Raw genomic sequence first — 21,225 nt, 5'->3', positions numbered from 1 at the left:
TCTGTCTTCTGCCTGCCTGTCTCCATCCATTCCTTTCTCCCTGTAAGACTGCTTTTCACAAGCATCTCAGCTTTTAGACACACAGCCTTGGGATTCTTTCCTTATCTTTGCTATGAATGTTGCCGTAAATTTCTGGGACACAGCATCTCACAGAGATGAGACACCTGGAAGAAATCCTGGGGGAGTTTATCTCCTTTGAAACTATATCTTTAGAAAAGTCATGTGGCTTGACATAATTGGAAAATAAGAAGACACAAACTTTGGAGGCAGGTCATTTCCTGGACTCCCTTGAGTATGATGTGGGCTTTGGGTAAGTCCAGCAGCAAAGTCCAAGAGGCTCTGGTAGATGCTGTGGTGATACGGTGATTCCTAACTCTTGTGTTTATGACTGAGTGTCCCCAAAAAGCAACTCTTCCACTAGCCCAGCTGATAGAAAGGCGATTCCTTCCCATGCTGTCCAAGCCCTTTTGCAGATTTCAGTTCCTTCCCACAAGCCAAGGACATGTTCCCAACTAGAATGGAGACAGTTTTATAGAGTAAATGGCTATGGGAAACTGGAGCTTTGTCATAGGAAGAACTGACATTATTTCCTCCTTTGTCGGCCCTGGCCTGGAAGGAAGGACAAGAACAACACTTGGGCCTTGGGCTGAACAGCAGGCACCTCTTCCTGTGGCTGACTTTTCTGTTGTCCCACTTGTTTCTGAGGCAGGGATGCACCCAAACAGGCACAGTGGAGCTGGTCAGCTTATGCTGCCCTGCAGATGGCCCCCACCCCACAGACTGGCTCTCATACCCTTCTTTTCTCCACTCTCTAATGCCCAATTCTCACAGCCCCTGAATGCTATGCTCACCCCCTGACCATCTTCTCCATGGGGATACTGAGTGCAGGAGGAAACAGAGGTAGCACTATATCCTACTGCCCACCCACGTGCCCTCTCCCACGCAGGTTTTGGTGGGAGAACAGCCATGTTTTCACAGACACTCAGAGGCAGGAACTGGAGAAGCATTCGCTATCGCGCGTTATCTGTGACAACACCGGCCTCACCAGGGTACCTGTGGATGCCTTCCGGACTGGAAAATTCCCCCAGGACTTTGAGTCCTGTGAAGACCTCCCTAGCATGAACCTTGAAGCGTGGAGGGAGACCTCTCCACAAGGTGACTCTGAGCCACTTGTTACTTCATCTTGACCTATAGCGAGTATAACCTCTCCAAGAGGCTGGATTCAACCCTGCGCTGCTAAGAAAGTGCTGGTGAGATCGAGCCTTGCCTTCTCCTGTGGTATGAGAGAACCCAGTGAGAACTAGGAATCAGACAAGAGGTCTGCAACAGATCTGGACAAGTGACAGATCTGTGCCCTGTCCAGGTTCACACACGACTTGAAAGCCACCGAGCCTTGGCACTGGCAATCCCAGATTCTCCCTATCTGTCACGGGCTCTGTACCCATGAGATTCCAACAGCACTAGGGAGCTCTGGCCACAGAATCTCCTGGGATTCTACTGGCTCAGTCCTCCCAGCTGAGAAGCTGTGGATGAGCTCTTATTGAAGAACCAGCAGTGGTTGACATTTGGCTATGTAGAAAAGATGTAAGATTGAGCAGGGACCTACAGATTCCTGAGAGTTAATTAGCAAAGTCAATGTTTTCACCTTGACATTAGTTCTACCCTTAGGACAGACGAAATTATATCTCACAAAATTACCCCTGTCACAAAACACTTATTCTTTTTGCATGTATGTGCATGGTGTATTATGCTGTGCATACTTGTGTGTATGGATTTGGGCACACATTTGTACACACATGCATCTGGAGGCTTGATGTCGACATTGAGCATCCTTGATCTCTTCGTCTTATATTACCTCCTGCTGACTCTAGAACTGGCTGGTCTGCTTAGCCAGCTTGCTCTAAGAACTCCTTGTCTTTGCCTCTGTGTGCTGGGATTGTGGTCAGAGCACCATGGTGCCAGGCCCATCCAGCTGTTATGTGGTTTCTGGGTATCTAAGCAAGAGCTTGAGCAACCAAGGAATGTTCTCAACCACACCAAATTCTTGCTCTTTTGTTAACTATATGACATCAGTTCTGTGCCATGTCAGTCCTGACTTCAAGCAGGAGCTAAAGAATTAGCTACGTGGCAGGCACTTCTCCATGGCTTGGAACCCATTTGCCCACAGAGACACAGAGAGGTGTGCTGTATATGCCCATAGAGAGACACACATACTAACCTACTAACCACTTCCATTCCAGACCAAGGGGCAAGGAAAACTCCTCTCTGCAGCCTCCATCTCCCAATGCCATGCTATGCAGATACAAGGCACTGGGAAATAAAGTTTAATTGAGGGCTGCAGCTCAACACACAGCAGGGCTGGCGGTCTAGAATCTTTCTTGTGGTTTCACTGAATTCTAACCTCATCATCCCATAGATGACAAGTGCATCTTCCCCGACAAGGTGGACAATGGGAACTTTGTACACTGTGAAGAGTCTGGGAAGCTGGTCCTGGTATTTTCCTGTCTCCATGGATACAAGCTGCAAGGCCAGGAGCAGGTCACATGCACCCAGAATGGCTGGGACTCAGAGCCTCCTGTCTGTAAAGGTCAGTGGAGTCACATGGTGTGGAGTTTAACAGAGATTACAGAACAATAGTCTGTGTTTCCCCAGAGGAGAGCATCAGATCCTTCACCAGGACATTTCCTGAGCACAGGTGTATCCCTAGAGTTTTCTGGCACTGGAAGAGAAGACCCCCCCTCTATTCGTCATACTCCATTGCTTTCTTTAGATGGCAAAACATGCAGACAGTCACTTCGAATCTGGACTTGTGGTGATTTAGGCAAAGAGAGACGAAAAGGAGCCAGTTAGTTTTTGACAAGGCTGTGGAAAGAACTGAGTGTGTCCATTCCCCAAATTAAATAACAGAGAAGATTCTCACTCCAGGCACCCATAGAAAGATCTAGAACTATCTCCCCCTTTTGAGCATTGCCTTCCCAGCTGTATTCTTAGACTCCTCATGCTCAGATAGTCACTTCCCAGTCCTTCTCACAGCCAGTAATAGGAGAGCAGAAAGAAACAGGCACTTCCAGGACCTTCTGGCTTCCACCATCTACTTCCCTGTTGTGAGATTGCAAAGTAGGTATTGCCCCCAAGATGCTTGGGAAGTTGGCAAGAGTGTCAGCCTCTGTTGGAAGAACCTGGATCCTGGGTTCAACCTGTAAAGAGACAAGTTTGGGAGAGAGAATAATCTGGGATCTAGTCCCCTGCCAACAAGACTTATGGCTACACTAACTAGTGTCTTCTGTTTTACTTAAAATCTTTCCTCCTGTAAGTGGCTCTTCTGCAAGGGACAGGACCAGTGAGACAGGACACGGGAGGCCTGCTTTTAGAGAAGGTACGTTACTCAACTTGGTGTCCAGCGGTCCCATGATTGATCAACTCCTGAATGGGAGACAGACCCTGCACACCAAGTGGTCCCACAGAAGGAGTAGCTGCCAGAGCCAGCCTTCCATGCCCTGCTTGCTGTGATACACATTTAGCAAAGTCTCTGAACGCACAGGCGAACTTGGCTGGTTTGCGTGCAGTGGATAGGTGGGATGACTTCACATGGCATTGTGACCATACCAGACACCTCTGAGTGCCCCCATGTCCAGTGTTTGAGGGTGAGCTTTAGTTTATATCTCCTTTGCCACAAAGATGGACATTTCATTTCACCTTTGGAATCCAAAAATGCTTCATTCTTGAAGGGTTAAAATAATCTTCACTTTTAAACTCTGAGCAGTCAAGAGACCGAAGGCCACGTCTCAGCCCTAACCATGCTGACTCCTGTGTTCCACATGCACGCCGTGGCAGGTAGTCACATGGGGTCCTCCCCAGTGTATAACTGTTGCCTGAGAGAGCAGGACAAGGAAGAGAAGAAGCAGAGCTAGGAAAATACTTAGCATCAAGGTGAGCCGTCCAGGCATCAATAGGTCCAAAGGCCATCACTGATGGAAGAGATGAGAGCTCTTTCCAGAAAGCACCCCTTGGGCTGGAAACTTGGATGTGAACACACAGTCCCATTCTCCCGGTCTTGTACAAGGAGAAAGTGGGCTGTGAAGGCCTGGAACTGACAGACTCCCCAATTCTCTTTTGGGTCTAATCATGACCAACAGTGGGCCAGGGGACAAGGTAAAGGACTTTATCACTGAAAACACCATCAGAGATCCTCTGCCAGAAGACAGAATGCCCACAGAACGAGTGGCAGAAGCCCAGCTGTTCTATGAAGTGGCAACATCTGTATGCAGGTGTTGTTTCTGACAACCGCTACTTAGATCGCTCTGAATTGTCACCTTCTGTAGTTAATCTTCATTATGACAAACCTGAAAGCCCCCACGCTGTTTCGGCTTAGCAACTAAACAAACAAGAAGTGCTCACTTGGCCAGGATTCCTTGTTCTTCCCACTGGCAGGGTCTTGTTAGGGCGTGACCCTTAAGGTTTGGCACAGTGCTGCTTTATGAATGACCAGGCTCTCTTATATACCTTACTTCATTTAGTTTAAAACCCTGAACTTCTACAAACTCACTGGGGCGATTTGTTTTAGGATTTTCAACTGCAAAGGAAAGCTTAGCTGAGGGAAATTCTCCATCCTCAGACTACTTGAGCCAACCACTGACTGTACTGGATGTGAGCAGATGTGACATTTCGCAGGGCTCCTCTCTGCTGAGCTCTTCAGAGAAGCCCACCCCTTCTGCTCCCACTAGACAGTTTTCTGTCCTAGAAATCATTTTTCTGTCCCCAGCCCACACCCTTTGGCTGTTTTTTATCCTGACTTTTCACTTTAGCAGTCCCTGGCTCCCCAAAGTTAAGGAAGTGTGGGTACCATGGTCAGCAGGTACCAAGGATTTAGTAGCCATCAACTTAATTTCTGAGCTGCCCAGGTGCTCCTGTTGGTAGAAAACTCAGGTGGCATGGCCTCCATGTGCAACAAGTGAGCTCACAATGTAGACCCTGTGACAAGAAGAAATGGCATCCTCTTTTCAGACCAGCAGCCTTTCAGTGCCAACCACTCTGAGATCAGATTGGCATGGTTTATATGTCACTGCAAAGGCCCAGCGTGTGAAGGGTGAGAAAACCATTGAACAGCACTGACCGTGGCCTCGTTCCTCCGTATAGTAACTCAGCAGCTTCCCAATTGAATAGCTTTCAGCAACTAATTACTCTGCCCTTTGAGGTCACTCAGCTTGTGCCTGCCTCCAACCCGACCAATGGACAGTGAGAATGGTCATGGAATCCGACTCCTGGGTTGCCTATTTAAATAAATTAATGTGCAATAAAATTAAACACAAGGCCTAGTGCCTCTACAATGAGTGTGTGCACACCATGCTGAACATATGAAGGAGGGTCGGCTAGGACTGTAGAACTGAGCTCACCTAAGATACACCACTGAACAAACATAACCGTCAGAGTGGGCGTGTTTGATGAACATCCATTCTGATCCATCTGGAAGGAAGGGTACCTACTTGCATGTGATGCACAGAGAAAGGTCTTTGTGAGCTTGCAAAGAACATTGCATGGCCGAGACCTTAGAACTAGAGGTGTCCCTGCAGAGCAAGAGGGGAAGAAGGAAGGGAGAGAGTCCTCGTTTTATGATGACAAGAGCCATGTTTTCTGGCTTATTGTTTTTTTTATAATGTTCTTCTATGCAGTTCATGAAGGTGCATTGAGGAAACATTCTAGGTGCAGACGAGTGTACATGTGCAGGAGTTCTCACTAAATGTTACCTCTAACTACATGTACCCAAAGGAGGACTCACAAGGAAACAAAACATGTCTTTGGAAAGACTAAATATTTTTGTTGTACATTAACATGAATATGCATCTCACTGATCACCAACCATGTGCCTAGCCATATGACTCACTAGAGAAGGGAGAGCAACAAGCTGAACTACTGACCATAGGAAATCCAGAGAGATTATTTTATCTTCTCTGCTCAAATCCCATTTAGGCACTAAAATGCAGCTGTGATGTTTGGAATGAGTTAAACCTGGAGTCTGGAGCATTTGAATGCTTGGTCCCCAGTTGTTTGTATTGCTTGGGGAGAATTAGGAGGATGTAGCTTTGGTGGAGAAAGTGTACCACTAGCGACAAACTTGTGAAATTTGCTCTCTGTTTGGTACTTGAGGTTCAAGATGTGAGCTCTCAGCTGTTCCAGCTGCCACGCCTACCCGTGGCTATGCTTCCCTACCATGATGGTGTATTAACCCTCTAGAATCAGTCCAAATAGACCCTTTCTTCTGTAGCTGCCTTGATTGTTTTATTACAGTAGCATAAAGAAGTGAATACATATGCTAGAACTAGGGAGTGGGCTATTGCTGTGTTGGACATGATCGCACTGGTGTTGGGAGAAATGTGGAAGATTTTGGAACTGTGAACTAGAAAAGTGGTTGATTCTGCAGTGGAGCATAATGACGTCCCTGGAGGGAGCTTGGGAGGCAGTAGTGGTGGAAGCTATGTGGATTGCGGCACGTCTCAATAGATGCTAGGTGAAAATGATATTATTGTGAGATTTTGGCAACGTCGTGACTGTGTTCTGCCTTTGTCTTACAAACTTGCCTGGGGCTGAATTTAAAAGCCATGGCATTTGTTGAAGATTTTAAGAGAGCCTGATATTGATGCCATTAAATGGTGATGAGTAATCACTGTTAGGTATGTCTGCAATGAAAATGAGAAAGACAAAAGTTTGAAGAGATAAATACTTTGCAAAATAGTTTGAAGGGATAAAGAGAGCCAGGAAACTTAATACTGCAACCCAGGCTTGTGACGGAAGGGAGAGGAAGACAAGGCGAGGCCTTGTCTGCGTTAGAACAAAAGGAAGGCTTGTGGAAGTGAGAGGCCTAGGAAGGAATAACCAGCAAAAACTGCTCCATATGTGGCTCAAGAGTTCAAGGGTTCATCTCAGACTAGTGGCTGAACGTGGCAGTCCCACCTACATGATGCTGGCTTCAGAGTAATGTAAGATGTGGGGAGTAAATAGGTCATGGACACAGTCTCTGAGGGCTGTTGAGGTCAGGCAGTCTATGGCAGGGGAGTTCCTGCACAAAGGTCCTTGAGAAAGCAAGAGTCCCTGAGAGGCCATTGCATGAAACTGTAAAAATAAAGCGTGTGTTTCAGTAAAGACACCGAGATGTTTCAGATGTCAGAGCCATGAGTATCTGCCAAAGAGAAATGCACACAGGGCATGGAAATAGCTTGGGATGGAGCAGAGCTTGTGGGCAGCAAAGTTGGAAGGGCCTTTTGACATCAAACATGGAGCTATGGGATTTGGTATTTTCCATCTTGGGTTTTAGTCTCGCTCTGGTCTATTATTTTCTCACTATATTACCATCCCTCCCTTCTAGAAGGGCAATGTATGTTCTTATGTTCTGTGTCATCACATGTTGGAAGCATGCAATTTTTGTTTTTGAGTTTACAGTGGCCACAGTCTCTTACAGGTAAGAGATTGCCTTGAGTCTCAGAAGAGACACACAGACTTTTGACTTTTAAATCATGTTACGACTCAAAGACTATGGAGACTTTTGGAGCTAGATGAAATGTATTCTGCATTAAGATTTGGCCGTGACCCTATGACCCTATGGCAGCCATGGAGTGGAATGTAGTAGTTTGAATGAGATGCCTCCCGTAGTCTTAGGCTTTTGAGAATTTGGTCCCCAGTTGGTTTCATAGTTTGGGGAGGTTCATGAGGTGTGGTCTTGTTGGAATGTGTTACTGTGAGTGAGCTTTGAGAGTTCAAAACTCTGCACCATTCCAAGTTGTCTTCTGGTGGCTTGTGGTATAATGTGTGAGCTCTCGATTGTTACAGCCCCCATGACTGCCTGCTGGCATGCTTCCCTGCCATGATGGTGATAGACTGTTATCCCTCTAAAATGATAACCAGCCCCAAACCTTCCTTCTGTAAGTTACCTTGGTTATAGTGTTTCATCATAGAAAAAGTAACTAATACACCACCCATGTAAAACTGAGAGGAAAATCCAGTTGTTGTGTATGATGAATCCTGTTCAAGCTGTGGGTTCCAGTAGATAGAAGCTGCTTATCTGTAGCTTTTCATAATTGTTACACAACATGTGTGTAAGAGATGGGTGCAGATATTTCTGTCTGCTTCCAGGGTCAGATGAATCTGTGGAGATATTTCCATCGTGACCTGAGTACCCAACCTACTGCTCTTGAGAAATACCACCATCTTATCAGACACACAACGCCTTGGCCCTCCATACAGGTGGCACTAGAGTTCTAATAAGGTGGCCCACCTCCACATGTTTTCTCCTTTGTAGGGAGTACCAGTCTCCTCTCAGGGTAGACTTGCAGCACACTCCTCGGGGTTAACCCTCTGCAAGGAAGCTCAGAGTGCACATGATCCCAAACTCACTGGAGTGACTTCTGCTTAGAACCAACTGACCATGTTGAGTCTGAGGTTGACTGTTGTCCCAAAGAAAGCTAAGTTCAAGTCCTAAGCCTCGGTATCTCAAGATGTGGCCCTGTTTGAAAATAGAATCTTTACAGATGCTGGGACTGGCCCTCACTCAAGGTCCAGGGTTCTTATAAGGAAAGATACTGAGGCAGGAAAGCTGGAGAGACTTGGGGACTACAATGAGTCTAAAAGACACGACACCTGGAGATGTTCTGGAAGAGGCAAAGGAAGAGCCTGTAGAGGGCTCCATTCATCAAGCTTCTGGCTTCCAGAACAGAAAGGAAATCAGATTCTATTCTTAGGCTCTCAGCTTGTGCTGATGCCCGTGGCAGCCATGAAAAAAATTGCATATGGGAAAAGTAAGAATATGATCCCCCAATTCATCAAGAAGTAGAGAAGGGCATAAGGTCTGACATCCGTTACCTTCCGCAAGCACAGTCTGCCCTGCACACTGTGGCAGAGATGGTCAGAGTGACAGTCACAGTCTTCACACAGCAAGACATGAAAGGCGAGTTTGGCTGACTGTCAGTGGCTCATGCTCGTGTGAAAAAGGCAGTGGAGGCGTAAATGACAGAGTCGTCAGAGACAGAGACTAAGAGCCAAAGGGACACAGCTGGACCACAAGCGACAGGAACTGGTGAGACAGGCCTGGTCACAGACCCAGTCCTAAGGTGCTGACGCACAAGCATAGGGAGCATGAAGGCAGCATGGCTGTGACACTGACATTCTTGATACCAAGGATGGACCTAGGTGGTAACTGCCTGGAAAGGAAGGGTCTGCCACATGGGGCTAGGGACATAGGGTCTTCTCCCCCCCCTACTAGTGACTGCATTATTCTTGTAGATGTGAATGAGTGTGCAGACTTGACACACCCACCTTGCCACCCCTCTGCAAAGTGCAAGAACACCAAGGGAAGCTTCCAGTGTGTGTGCACAGACCCCTACGTGCTGGGTGAAGATGAGAAGACCTGCATAGGTGAGTGGCTTCCTTGCAATGTCTGTTGGCCAGTTTCTTTGAAATAAGGAAAATACTGTGTTTTGAGCTCATCAAACATTAGCTCTATTCCTAGTGGGTACCCCAGATCTTCCCAGATGCCAAGCTGATGTTCACCCTGCCTAGCGGAGAGTAGACAAGGAGAACCTGGAGGAATTCAGGGAATGGCACCCTGTCAGCTCTCAGTAGTGTATCTGAAACATCGTTTAGATGCAAATCATGCGGTGAGATGTGTACAGCAGAATCTGTGACTGCTTCCACCTGCATTTACAGCTGTAAACCCAAGATAGTTAATTCAGAAAGAAACCTCCCAAAGTGAAGCGTGAGACCCTGAAGTCGGCTATAGGCTTAGAAATGTGCTAACCTTGTTTATCACGTGAGACACCTTCAAGGGCCCAGAATAAAATTCCTGATGCTGTAAGTTAGCTAAAGGGCACCTGTCTGCAATGTAGTTGTTTGTCTGGCCCAGGATGTCTTCAGCATTCCCCTCTGGATGCTTAGCACTCAAGCCAGAAAACTGTGGAGGACGGAATTTCTTCATTTAATGTCTTACCACCAAAATGCACATGTTCCAGAAATATGTACTATGGACAGTGGCCCTTGCAAAGGTGGCACCGAGGTCTTAAAGTCTGAAATTGATCTTCAAGTCATTCTGGAGTGGAAAACGTGTTAAGGGTTTCCCACCCTGCACCAAGGATTCATAGGGCTGAGCCTGGAGTTGAGCAGGGTGCACAAGCCAAGCCTGGAGACTCTACAGTCATGCGCGGGCAGAGGCACAATAAGTGGCCTCATAGGAGGCCAGTTCCATGTTGGGAGAGGGTAGTGAGGTCTTCATAAGGCAGTTCCTCAGGAAGAAACATGAGGGCCATTAAAAGACTTTTCACATAACAGACTGCCAAATGTTAACCTCAGGGGTCAGCTGTAAGAAATACCAATGTCTCCAGCTTTCAAGGTCAGACCCTGAGAGATTTTCACATTCTCTAGAGAGAGAGCAGCTGGAAAGCCAGTCTAATCACACAAGGCTGCCAAGGCCTCAATGCTTCCTCTCTCTCACTCAGCATCATCCCTAGCCAGCGCTGACCCAGCCCCCTTACAGCCTCTTGCTGGGACTAGTCCTCCTAGCTTTAGGGGCGCGACACCTTTTCCAGAGATGGAGACAGTACATACAGTATGTGGCATTTAAAAACTAGTTCTCTGCTGGAGGAGTCCTCACAAATCCAGGAGCTAGCGATGAACAGCTGGCAGAGGAGCCAATAGCAAGGTTGTGATAGCAGGGACTTTGAGCAAAGGTCTCTGGCCACAGACTGACTTCTCAGGAAGTCAGTGGGCTCAGAACTTGGTAGGAACACAAAAGGTGTGAGAGCAGCACCTGCTCAGAGTCCTGGCTAGACTGGCCCAAGGGGTCAGCCCTTTGCTTTCTAATTCCCGGTGAGTGGCTCAATTTATCTCTTTGTTGGAAAGATCACTGGTAAATTTGCCATTTGTCCCTAGATCTCCCTAAAGTTCTAACTGCACAGAGGGCTCAGTCTGCCTTCCTGGACCCCAGCTGAATCTCAGTCTTTGCAAATTCCAAGGGCATATGACTAGTTCCAGGGCTGTGTCATGGTCTTCATACAGCTGCTGTGTGCCCACTCTCCTCTCCCATCTGAGTCATGGTTCATACAGCTGCTGTGTGCCCACTGTCTGTCCCATCTGATTCCTTTAGTAGCCTTACACAGCTCCCTCAGGAAACTCACTGTCTGCCCTCCAAGATGGGAAAGGAAGGGCATCCTCATCCCCATCCCAGCCTGACTGTGGCAGTCACTAGACCTGACCCTCTCCCCATACCCAATTCACTCAGGGAAGAACATAGTATCTAAAAGTCTTTTCCTCCATGAGTTCTGCTAAGAGCCAGTCAAGTGAAAACCTGTAGCCATGCTGGCTGGATCTGCTGACTCATGTCCTCTTGTACAGATTCTGGCAGGCTCTCTCGGGCATCCTGGGTCTCCATTGCACTAGGTGCACTCCTCGTGGGTGGTTTGGCCGGTCTCACCTGGACTGTAATTTGCAGGTGGTAAGTCCCTCCTTCTGCTCATTTCCTATAGAGGGCATTTCCTTTCCTCTGGGTATGGCTCTTCCCAATGATTCTTTATTACCAGGGCGGTTGAAACCCAGATCCTACTTATCACAGACCACTGCCAGATGTAAATTAGATAATAAAGGTGGGGCGGGTGATATAGGGCCAGAAAAGAGCTGGCCTGATGTAGTGTGAAGGACCCAGTCCACACACATAATGGCATGTGAAGAGACGGACAGCTAAGGCAGTTACTACCCACCAACCATTGTGGTAGGGCTCTACAGAGTGTCCTGGGAACCAGTCAGGATGCAGCTGTGGTGTCCGAGTAAGCAACATTAGTCCCCCCGACACACACACACACACACTCAAATAATGGCACAAGGCGGGGGTCAGGGACACATCTATACTGTGTAGAGCATCATGTAGGTATTCCCAGGAAACTTAGGCATTATGGGAGAATCTTTGACTAAGCAGCTCACAAGTATCCCAAGTCTCTGGCCATGGTGACCACCAGCTTATCAAGGTCCACCCTTCATTAGGTCAAGTTTTCTCCTCCTCCCCACATTCTTTCCCTTCCCTATTAGTAGCCTCCTTTCCTGAGCACACAGTTAACCACAGTTTACGCATCCTGATTACCCCAGGTGAAGATATTTACATACTAAGTGGTGCTTGGCAGCCTGTTTCAGGGCTCCAGAGTCCACGACTACTTCCCACTTTATTTTCTTTGAAAGGCATTTCTTTCAACCACAGTCCCCAGTCTCACAGAAACCTGTCATTGTGTTGTTATAAGAGAGCTAGAAGAATTGCGCCATGACAGAATCTCCACTGGAGGGAAATGTATGGACAGAGGCAGCCCACGGTACGTGGGTAGAAGAAAACATGGCTCGCCTTCAGATGTCACATGACCACTTGCATGCACATGAGAGTGGAGAGCCGTGGTTGGTAGGCTGTGCAACGTGACAGTAATGTAATTTAGCGTGTCTGCAGGACAGCTTATAAGCCTGCACCAAACCTGGCAGGCCATTTAAAAGAATATGAGCAGTGAGTAGCAAATGTCTGCTTTACAATTTGATTCCTCCTTATAGACATTGCAATTTGATTAACACATTTTTTAATAATTAAAACAAAACATGAGCCAGGCAGTGGTGGAGCGTGACTTCCATCCCAGTCTGGTTACAAAGTCAGTTCTAGGACAACCAGGGTTACACGGTGAAACCATGTCTTAAAAAAAAAAAAAAGAAACAAATAAAAAGACTTTAAATAAAACATGATAAATTAAAGAGGCAGGGTCAGGCATGGATGCAGCTTTGACGTAATATGAGGAATGGCTTTTCTAGCCACTGTGCCCTGGGGGTTCCTCCTGACAGTGCAAAAAACCGCAGGCCCCTCTCCACTCCTCTGGAGTCATAGGCTACCAATTAGTGACCTGCAAGAGGCCATAGAGGAAGACATTCTCTGTGGTCCCCTGAGTGAATTCCCTGACTTTAAATCCAGAGAGGGGGTTACTGTTTCCATGACCGTGTGCAGCTACCATGGAGCAGGATGTATGTAGGCCTGGAGTGGTCTTCTAAGTTCTGATAACAATGACTAGATGTATATTTATCCACAGGACATATTCTGATAGGAAATCCACATTGCTGATCACAGAGGGAAATGCAAGAGTGACCACCCAGTCAGGATTAAAGAACAGTCAGGAGAGAGGAATTTTGCCACACAAGGCTGCAACTCAAGACACCGGACAGGTAGTGTATGTCTCCCCAATCCCAGAAATGTAACTATGACTATCAGCTGTTTCTGTAGCTCTACACAGGTACCCTCCATAAAGCTATTTAATATGGACCTCTGTTCTGTTCTGCACTTCCCTCTTACTGGGTTTCTTTCTCGCACTAATTATAAAAGGCTGATAATTTGTCAGAAGCTGAACCTACTTTTTAAAATGTACATGTGAGTTAGAATTAGTAACTATCAGATCCAAAAGAAACTCTGAGATAAATGGCTATGTTGCCTTTTAGCACATTAAAGTGCCTGCTGGCCTCCAGGCTCTCTCAGTGTAGCAAGTACCCTCTACAAAGTCCCTGCTTGCATGCTAGCTCTTCTCACTCCATCCCCTAAACTCCTCCCAGTTTCTCATTCCTATATAATCCCGCCATTGCAGCCAGGTGCCCTCTTGGTCCTCTTTCTCCATTCATACCTCAGTTTAGTCTACTGACCATGTTTGGTCTACAACTTTCTCTCTATGTTCTGGACTCTTCCAGATGCCTCTGCCTGTCCTCCCTCCCTCAACCACACTTTGGCATGGCCATGTCCTCACTTTATACATCTGGTGCTGAAACCCAGGAGGGACAAGCATGAGCCTGCTTCCGAGTGGCTCAGCCACTTCTAACCATTGTCCATACTACTTGTCCATAAGTGTCTTCTCATTCTCTCCGGCTCCTGGAGACGTCCATGCCCTCCTAGGTGCCCACCATGTTGGCATCTCTCTACTAAGACAACGTACCCTTCTTAATCTATTGCAATGGTTCTCAACCTTCCTAATGCTGTGACCTTTTAATGCAGTCCCACATAGTATAGTGGCCTCCAAATGAAAAATTATTTCATTGCTACTTCATGGCTGTAATTTTGCTACTGTTATGAGTTGTAAATATCTGATATGCGACCTCCAAAGGGTCACAATCCACAGGCTGAGAACAGCTGCTCTCCTGAAATCGTCACTTTTTCTAAAAGTCTTTCCCTGTTTTCTCATGCACTTTCTCTAAGCACACATCTCCCCTCTACTGGGTAAGCATCACCCCAGAGCTGTCTGCTTTGTCTACTATGACTATGTGCCAGGATGCTCCTCTCACCTCACACTGCAAAGGACAAACTTACAAATCAGGTTTCCATGTAACTTTTTATCTTTTCTTTTTTTAAAGAAACTAAATTTGCAGTGACAGGTCTTAGCAACCAACCACCTGCATCTCATGGTAAATGATTGGATGGAAAGAAAAAAGGGTTGAAATTTGCGTAAGTCATGCAGGTCTAGGAAAGGTACCAGGATGCGAAAGCTTAAGTAAGTTGTGCGGGTCTAAGAAAGTGATTTTAGGGTATGTGAAGAGTGAGAGTTGTTTCAAATCCCGTTCCCTTACACTATGCTGTTGTTACGTGAGGACTTCAAAAGTTCAGAGTTAAAACATTAATCAACTGAGTTCCGATAACCTCTTAAATCTAGCTCTGGTGAGGCACTAACTACAAAGTTTTTTAATTTCCTTTGGTTACAAAGACTTGAAAATGCTTCTCACCATGCTGAAAACATTTTTTTCCATCCATATTCTTCAAACCAAGACGGTCTATTCCAGCTGTTTACAGGCATTTACAGTGTGGATTTCTGTGTAGATTGCAACCAATGGTAATGGTAATGTATCTAAAATTTTCAGTCCTTTTGTCAAGTTACATTCACATAAGCTTCAGGGAGTTATGTCTTGGTCTAGGATTGGTAGAGAATATGGAGGTGACACTGTACCCTTAAGTCCCCCCCCAAGACTGACTGACTTTAGAAATGAATGCTAGGCCATTATCTGATTGTATGGATCTAGTAAGTCCAAATCTGGATAAGATACCATTTATGAGGTGGGAACCACTTCTGCTGTCTCAGCTATAGTAGGGAAAGCTTTGACCCCTCCTGAGAAACTGTCTACCATAATAAGATATTTGTGTGTTTTGTTAGGGGGCATGTGTGTGAGTCTTTCCCAGCCTCCCCTAGAAGACTGTCCCTCACCCCTGTGGTTGGGTTGAAAGGAGAGGGTTGCAAGGACCCCTGTTGGGAGATTTGAGTGCAGGTGGAAAATCCTAGGGTGGTCGCCTTAAGAAGAGACAGAAGAAGAGTTGGAGGAATCAGAGAAATAGAGACCCAGTGTGAAAAGAGTAGTTAACATCTGTCAGAAAGGACTTTGCTTGAGGTCCAGAAAATAGTACCTGTACTGTAGAAGAAGCCAACCCTGAGGATTCATGACTACTTCATAACTTGGAGTGCCTGTCATTGGTACTTACACTAGGTAGAGATTAAGTTTGGGAGAATAAGAATGTTGGCTGGTCTCTTTAGCAGTCTTGTTAGCAAAGCATTTCCCAAGGCTATATCATTAAAAGGGACCTGGTGCCCCCAGTAGTGAATAAACTGCTGTCTTCTTGGAAAGATAAGAGGCTTCTCGCAGTTTTAGGATTAATGTCCCATTGGTAATATATGTGCCTCTTTGTTGTGAGATAACCTTTTTCCTCCTGAATGGAAGCATAGTAATGTAGAATAAGGAAATCATACTTAGAATCTCTGTATATATTGATGGTTTTGTCTCGTGCAAGTTGAGGTCACTAGTGATGGCGAAGAGCTCTGTCTTCTGAGAAGTCATGCCTGGTGTAAAGAGGAAGGTACTACAACCGGGTCAGAGGAGACCATAGCATAACCTGCTTGGTAGAAAACAGTGGAGTGGAGAGATGAGCTTCCATCTATAAACCAAGTACAGTCAGGATGTGACAGAGAGGAAACAGGAGTAGTGGATTTCTATAAGTAATGGTATCAAGTAACTCTAGGCAGGAACGGATGAGGGTTGTGACATGGGAAGGGAAGTAGCAGTGTTAAATGGAGGGCAGGAGCCAAATGAGGTATTAGGACTTTCTAGGAAGGTGACATGAAACATCTGGAGCTAAGAAGGGGACAGAGTGGAGAGACTCCTGTGTGACAGGAGATCCTTGAGCTGGTATGGTAAGAGGCAGAGAGAGGGAAGCCAAAGGTGAGCTTAGAAGCCTCCTGCTCCAGTAGGGAAGCTGCTGCAGCCAGCTGTTTAGAAAAGCAGGCAATAGGGCCAAAGGTGGGTCCTCTCATTTGTCCCAAAACTCACAGGCCATTCCCTGTTTTTCAGAAGAACACAGGATAAAGGGTTTGCCAAGGTCAGGGAGAAGCACAGCCCGTAGGAGTTTGCAACTCAGAGGCATGACAGGTTTAAAGGGATCCAGAGACGCTGTTGATGTCCCTAGCTGCTTCATAGAGGGAAGACCAAGAAGAGTAAAGTTAAAAATCAGGTTCTAAGTTTCCCTGTCAGGCCAAAGGATCACTCAAATCTCTTCCTCGGTGGTTGGAAGGTCTGCAGGTACTGTCTGTGATCAAGAGTAAGTCATGTCTATTAGGGGATAGCAGAAAACCTAGACGCTTGACCTGAGAGACAGAAAGTTGAGCTTTATAAGGGAGACTCGGTGTATCCTTTTTTCCTAGAATATTGAAAAGATGGACAAAATGTTGTGACATGTGAGAGTGAGGGGCTGCATAGTAAAAGGTCATCAACATATTGAACATATTAGGTGGTTTGGGGGCAGGTCTTTAGTGGCTAGAGTTTGGTTGAAACCATCTGGGCTGTCTTAAAACCCCTGGGAGAGGACCATCCAAGGAAGCTGGGATGCTGTACTGGTGTCAGGATCCTACCAGGTGAAAACAAAGAGATTGTGGGAATCTGGGGTGGGGGAGTGGAAGGAATGGTGAAGAAAGCATCCTTAAGGTCTCGAACTATAATATGGGAGATAAATGGAATCTGAGAGAGTAGAATATAAGGGTTGTAGAAACTCCTGCTATATTAATAATCCTGAGGTCCTGGACTAAGTGGTAAGAACCATCAGGCTTTACTATAGGCAGGATGGGGTGCTATGGGGTGAGTGAGGGCTCTTGAGAACACCTTTATCAAAAAAGAGCTGTATGATAGGCTTTAAGCCCTAAAACCTGTCTGTGTTTTAGAAAAATGTGGTACTGAAAGTGACAGGGGTAGGAAGTAGGATCCAGGAGGAGTATCGGAGGCCACTGAGGGAGAGGAAGAATCCCATACTCTTGGTCTGATAGGGGGTAGGGTGAAGTACCAGTGTCAGCCCGTGAATGAGTGGGCTAGAAGGAGGGGGAAATTCCAGAGGGAGATGTTTGAAAAGGGAAAGTATGACTGAACCATGGTATCTCTGCCCAATAATGTGATGAGGAAGGAGTGAGCTATCAGGTGACCCCAGAGAGGACAGAGGAGAGGACCCATAGCTCTATGTAGGGTGGTAGAGTATCAACACTCACCACAGAAGATCTGAGAAAAAATAGGTGTCACCAAAGTAACAGGAAGTAAAGACCAACTAGCTCCTGAATCAATTAAGAATGACATAGACTTACCCACTACCTGGACAATTACCCTAGGCTCCTCCATAGTCATCTTGATAATTCTTTTTGGAGACGGAGGTCCCAGGGCAGTGTTAGTTTTTCAGCCATTAGGTCCAGAAGATCCAAGGTATGTTCCTGTGTAGAAGAAACTTGGGAGACTGGCCTACCTTAGTGAGGCAAAGAGGTACAGTCAAAGTGTCCAAAGTTTAGGCAGGGTCCTTGAGACAGGTGAAGTAAAGTGAAGTGTTTTACCCAGGGGTCAACTTGGCTTCTTTAAAGCAAGCTCCAGGTGGAGTTCATTTGTGCCTTCATCTGCTGTGGGATAATGGCTCTTGTACACTGTAAAGATTTGTTGCTGGTATTGGTTTAATAAAATGCTGATTGGCCAGTAGCCAGGCAGGTTCTATAGATGGGGTGACCAGACTAGGAGAATTCTGGAGGGAGGAAAGGCAGAAATGTAGTCACCAGCCAGATGCAGAGGAAGCAAGATGAGAATGCCTAACTGAGAAAAGGTACCAAGCCACCTGGCTAAACATAGGACTTAAAATTAACCCATAATGCTTGTATCAGAGCTAGTTAATAATAAGCCTGAGTTAACAGGACAAGCAGTTTATATAATTAATATGCGCCTCTGTGTGTTTCTTTGGGACTGAACAGCTGCAGGACCGAAACTTCTATCTATATCCATTCTCTTCTTTGGAGGAGACCTGAGGCTGCCTCTAGAAGCTAGTACTTCTATCACAGGAAGCTTTATCTGTCTTTTCCTGCTCCCCACATCTATTAAACATCTTAAATGTTATATTCAACAGATCTCTGTAGAGGACTGAAGAACAATGTCCAGCCTTTTAACTTTTTTTTTTAATATCAGAAGCTAACAAGGAGATGAAGTGAGAGTTGAAGTCAAGCATGCCCTCTTGAGAATTAGGATATAGCTTTGTGTATTGTAAACAGGGTGAGGATTTTCAACCAGCCTCTGGCTGCCCTCTCTGTTTATCAAAATGAAATACCTCATGGGAGACCATCCAGGAGGCAAATAATCATTTCATCTCAGGCTATCCTGCTAGGGGACTCATTCTCAGCATTAACCTGGTAATTCCAGTGGGGGTCCATCCGGGGAACTACCTCTGCCCCCACTAAATATGAATCATCTGTGTGATGAGCATCACACCTTGGAGAAGCAACAGGAAAAAAAACTTCAGGGATATAAAAGAATAGATACCCGAGGGAAAGGGAACCAATGAGGCTTTAGCAAATGCTTGTGAGCAGGGACTGAGGCAGCTTGGAGGTTAGCAAGGATGAAGATATACTGATAGGCACTATAGGTATATGTTAATGGAGAGCCATGTGTCCCTTTTGCCAGAGATAAAAGTGGGAACTAGCTTCTCAAATTCCTGAGAGAATACTGGCTTTTGTCTAAATGCCAGACTTTGGGAAAAGGAATTTCTTGGGACCTGACACTTCCACACCAACTATCAGGACCATAGGCCTGGAAGTTTTATTTCCCCCTAAGATCCTTAGCTTTACCTTCTGTCTGTCCCAGCAGATTTCCAGTCAACTGAAGACTGCACACTCCTCCATATCAGAACCAGCAAACTCCAGACTTGCTGAAAGCAATATAAACTAGATGTTTCTGAGGAATTCTGAATCAGCACTGTACTAGCCCCAGGGGGTCCTGCAGAACCTGGGTAGCAAGCAAAACAGATGTCCCCCAGCCTTTACTCTCCTCTTCCTTCCTGACCTTTGAGTAGTAGTCCAGCCTTCCTGGGTCCTGACAGCAGCACCTTAATTTTAGCTAAGAAGCAGTTACAGAAGAGATTACCTCACCCTTTATCATCAACAAGAAAGGCTAGAATGTCATGTCCAAAAGAAACCCCAGGACAAATGGCTCACTGTGGTGCCTGTTAGCATACCCAAGTGTGTGCTGGCCTCCAGGTTTTCTCAGCATAGCACGTACCTATTACAGAGTCCACGCTGGCATCCTAGCTGTTCTTTCCCATCCTCCCCTAAACTTCTCCAGCTCCTATAAAACCCTGCCATTAGCGCCCTCTTGGTCATCCTCTTCCACCCCAACCCCATGGCCTGGTTCCTTCTACTGCCCATGTTAGTCTACTATGTTCTCTTCCTGCTCTGTGCTCTCCCTCATATCTACAGCAAAAACCTCCTCTCAACCATACCTTGGAGCAGCCAGGTCCTCGCTTTATACATCTGGTGCTAAAACCCCTACGTTATACAGTAAACCCAGAGGAAAAGACTACAGGAGGACACTTTAGCATCTGCTTCAATATTGCCCGAGTTAGGACTTGGTGGAAATAAAGAAGAAAAAAAAACAGTTTTTAAATAAAATGGCTCTGGGGCTGGAGAGGCAGCTTAGGGGCTAAGAGTGCTTGTTCTCCCAGAGCAGCAGACTGCAATCCCACTCGTGGATGTGAAGCTGCTCACAAACGCCTGCCACTCTAGCTCCAGGAGACCCGATGCTCTCTTACAGCCTCTGCAGCCACCCAGACATAGACGCACCGGAATAAAAAGGAAGCAAAGTAAGGTTGTAACCTGCAGGGGAAAATCCGTATAAATTTGGTTTTTTACCTTAGGTGCACCCAGGTGGTGTTGTATTTATAAGTCATGTATGACATAGGTTTCACTTGAGTTCCTAAACACAGAGCAAATGATGGTACCCAGCATCCGAGATGGGTGAATCTCAGGAGATGCAGGATGGGAGGGTAAAGCTTCTGTTGGACAGGAGGGCTGCTCCCCAGATTGTGACTACAACACTTTGTCTCAGTTGTTTAAAAAAAACTGGTGTACACAATGTTCTTACTACGAGAAAACTTATAGAATGGGGTGGTGGGTTAATTAGTTTGACATACTTATTCCACAATTCCAGCACATATGAAAGCCACATCAAGGCTTACACATACAAATATGTTATCTTCCAATTAAAAGTAAAATGTAGGGCCAGAGACATGTCTCAACATGTAAAGGCACTTGCTACCATGCCTAAGGACCCAGGTTTGATTGCCAGGACTCACACGGTGGTGGGTGAGAGCCAGCTCCCACATGTTTTAATTGAAAGTCACCTATCACATGAGGGGCCTGCCAGGAATGACCATCTTCACCCTAATAGTCACTGCTGGGTGCACCTGTAAGGTGAGTAGGGCCACAGCAAACCTGAATGTGGCTGAGCCTGCCTCCTGGGGCTCCCCCTGCTTGAAATGAGGGCTTTGCTTAGCTAAATGCAGTGGTACCTTTGAGTTTAAATTCACAGTTCCATGGCTTGATTGGCACCTGAAATGTCAGAGGCAATGGTAATGGGGACATTGCTCACCACGCCTTCTCTCCAGCAGGAACCTGCCTATGGATCCCGGGTCCTCCTGTGTGAGTAGAAGTCCTCACCATTTTGGAGCCAGGCACTGGCAAAGGCGGGTCTCGAGCTGCTTGGAGAAAACGTGAAACATGTTGGAGTCATAGGCTTGAGGAAGAGGATGGTTAATCTCGTGGACAGCCCTAGGCTGTGATAACATCTAGCTCACATTTTTTTCCATGGAAGCAGGCCAGGCCAGGCCTCGCTAATGACTTTTACACATTGGCGCTAATGGATGAG

At 46.3% G+C, this 21,225-nt stretch overlaps 1 protein-coding gene across 1 annotated transcript in view; it reads left to right on the top strand.

Annotated features, from left to right (window-relative positions):
• Window positions 1-21,007, top strand: part of Tpo (thyroid peroxidase) — an 80,344-nt gene extending 59,337 nt beyond the window's left edge. Inside the window, exons 15-20 of the mRNA XM_042054540.1 lie at window positions 947-1,155; window positions 2,417-2,587; window positions 9,271-9,402; window positions 11,374-11,473; window positions 13,086-13,218; window positions 20,969-21,007. Of these exons, the coding sequence (XP_041910474.1) occupies window positions 947-1,155; window positions 2,417-2,587; window positions 9,271-9,402; window positions 11,374-11,473; window positions 13,086-13,218; window positions 20,969-21,007 (784 nt within the window). The remainder of the gene's footprint in view (window positions 1-946; window positions 1,156-2,416; window positions 2,588-9,270; window positions 9,403-11,373; window positions 11,474-13,085; window positions 13,219-20,968) is intronic.
• The last annotated feature ends 218 nt before the right edge of the window (window positions 21,008-21,225 follow it).

This window comes from Arvicola amphibius, chromosome 2, assembly GCF_903992535.2.
Source record: "Arvicola amphibius chromosome 2, mArvAmp1.2, whole genome shotgun sequence".
Lineage (NCBI taxonomy): Eukaryota > Metazoa > Chordata > Mammalia > Rodentia > Cricetidae > Arvicola > Arvicola amphibius.
This window is presented reverse-complemented; position numbering and strand designations above follow the sequence as displayed.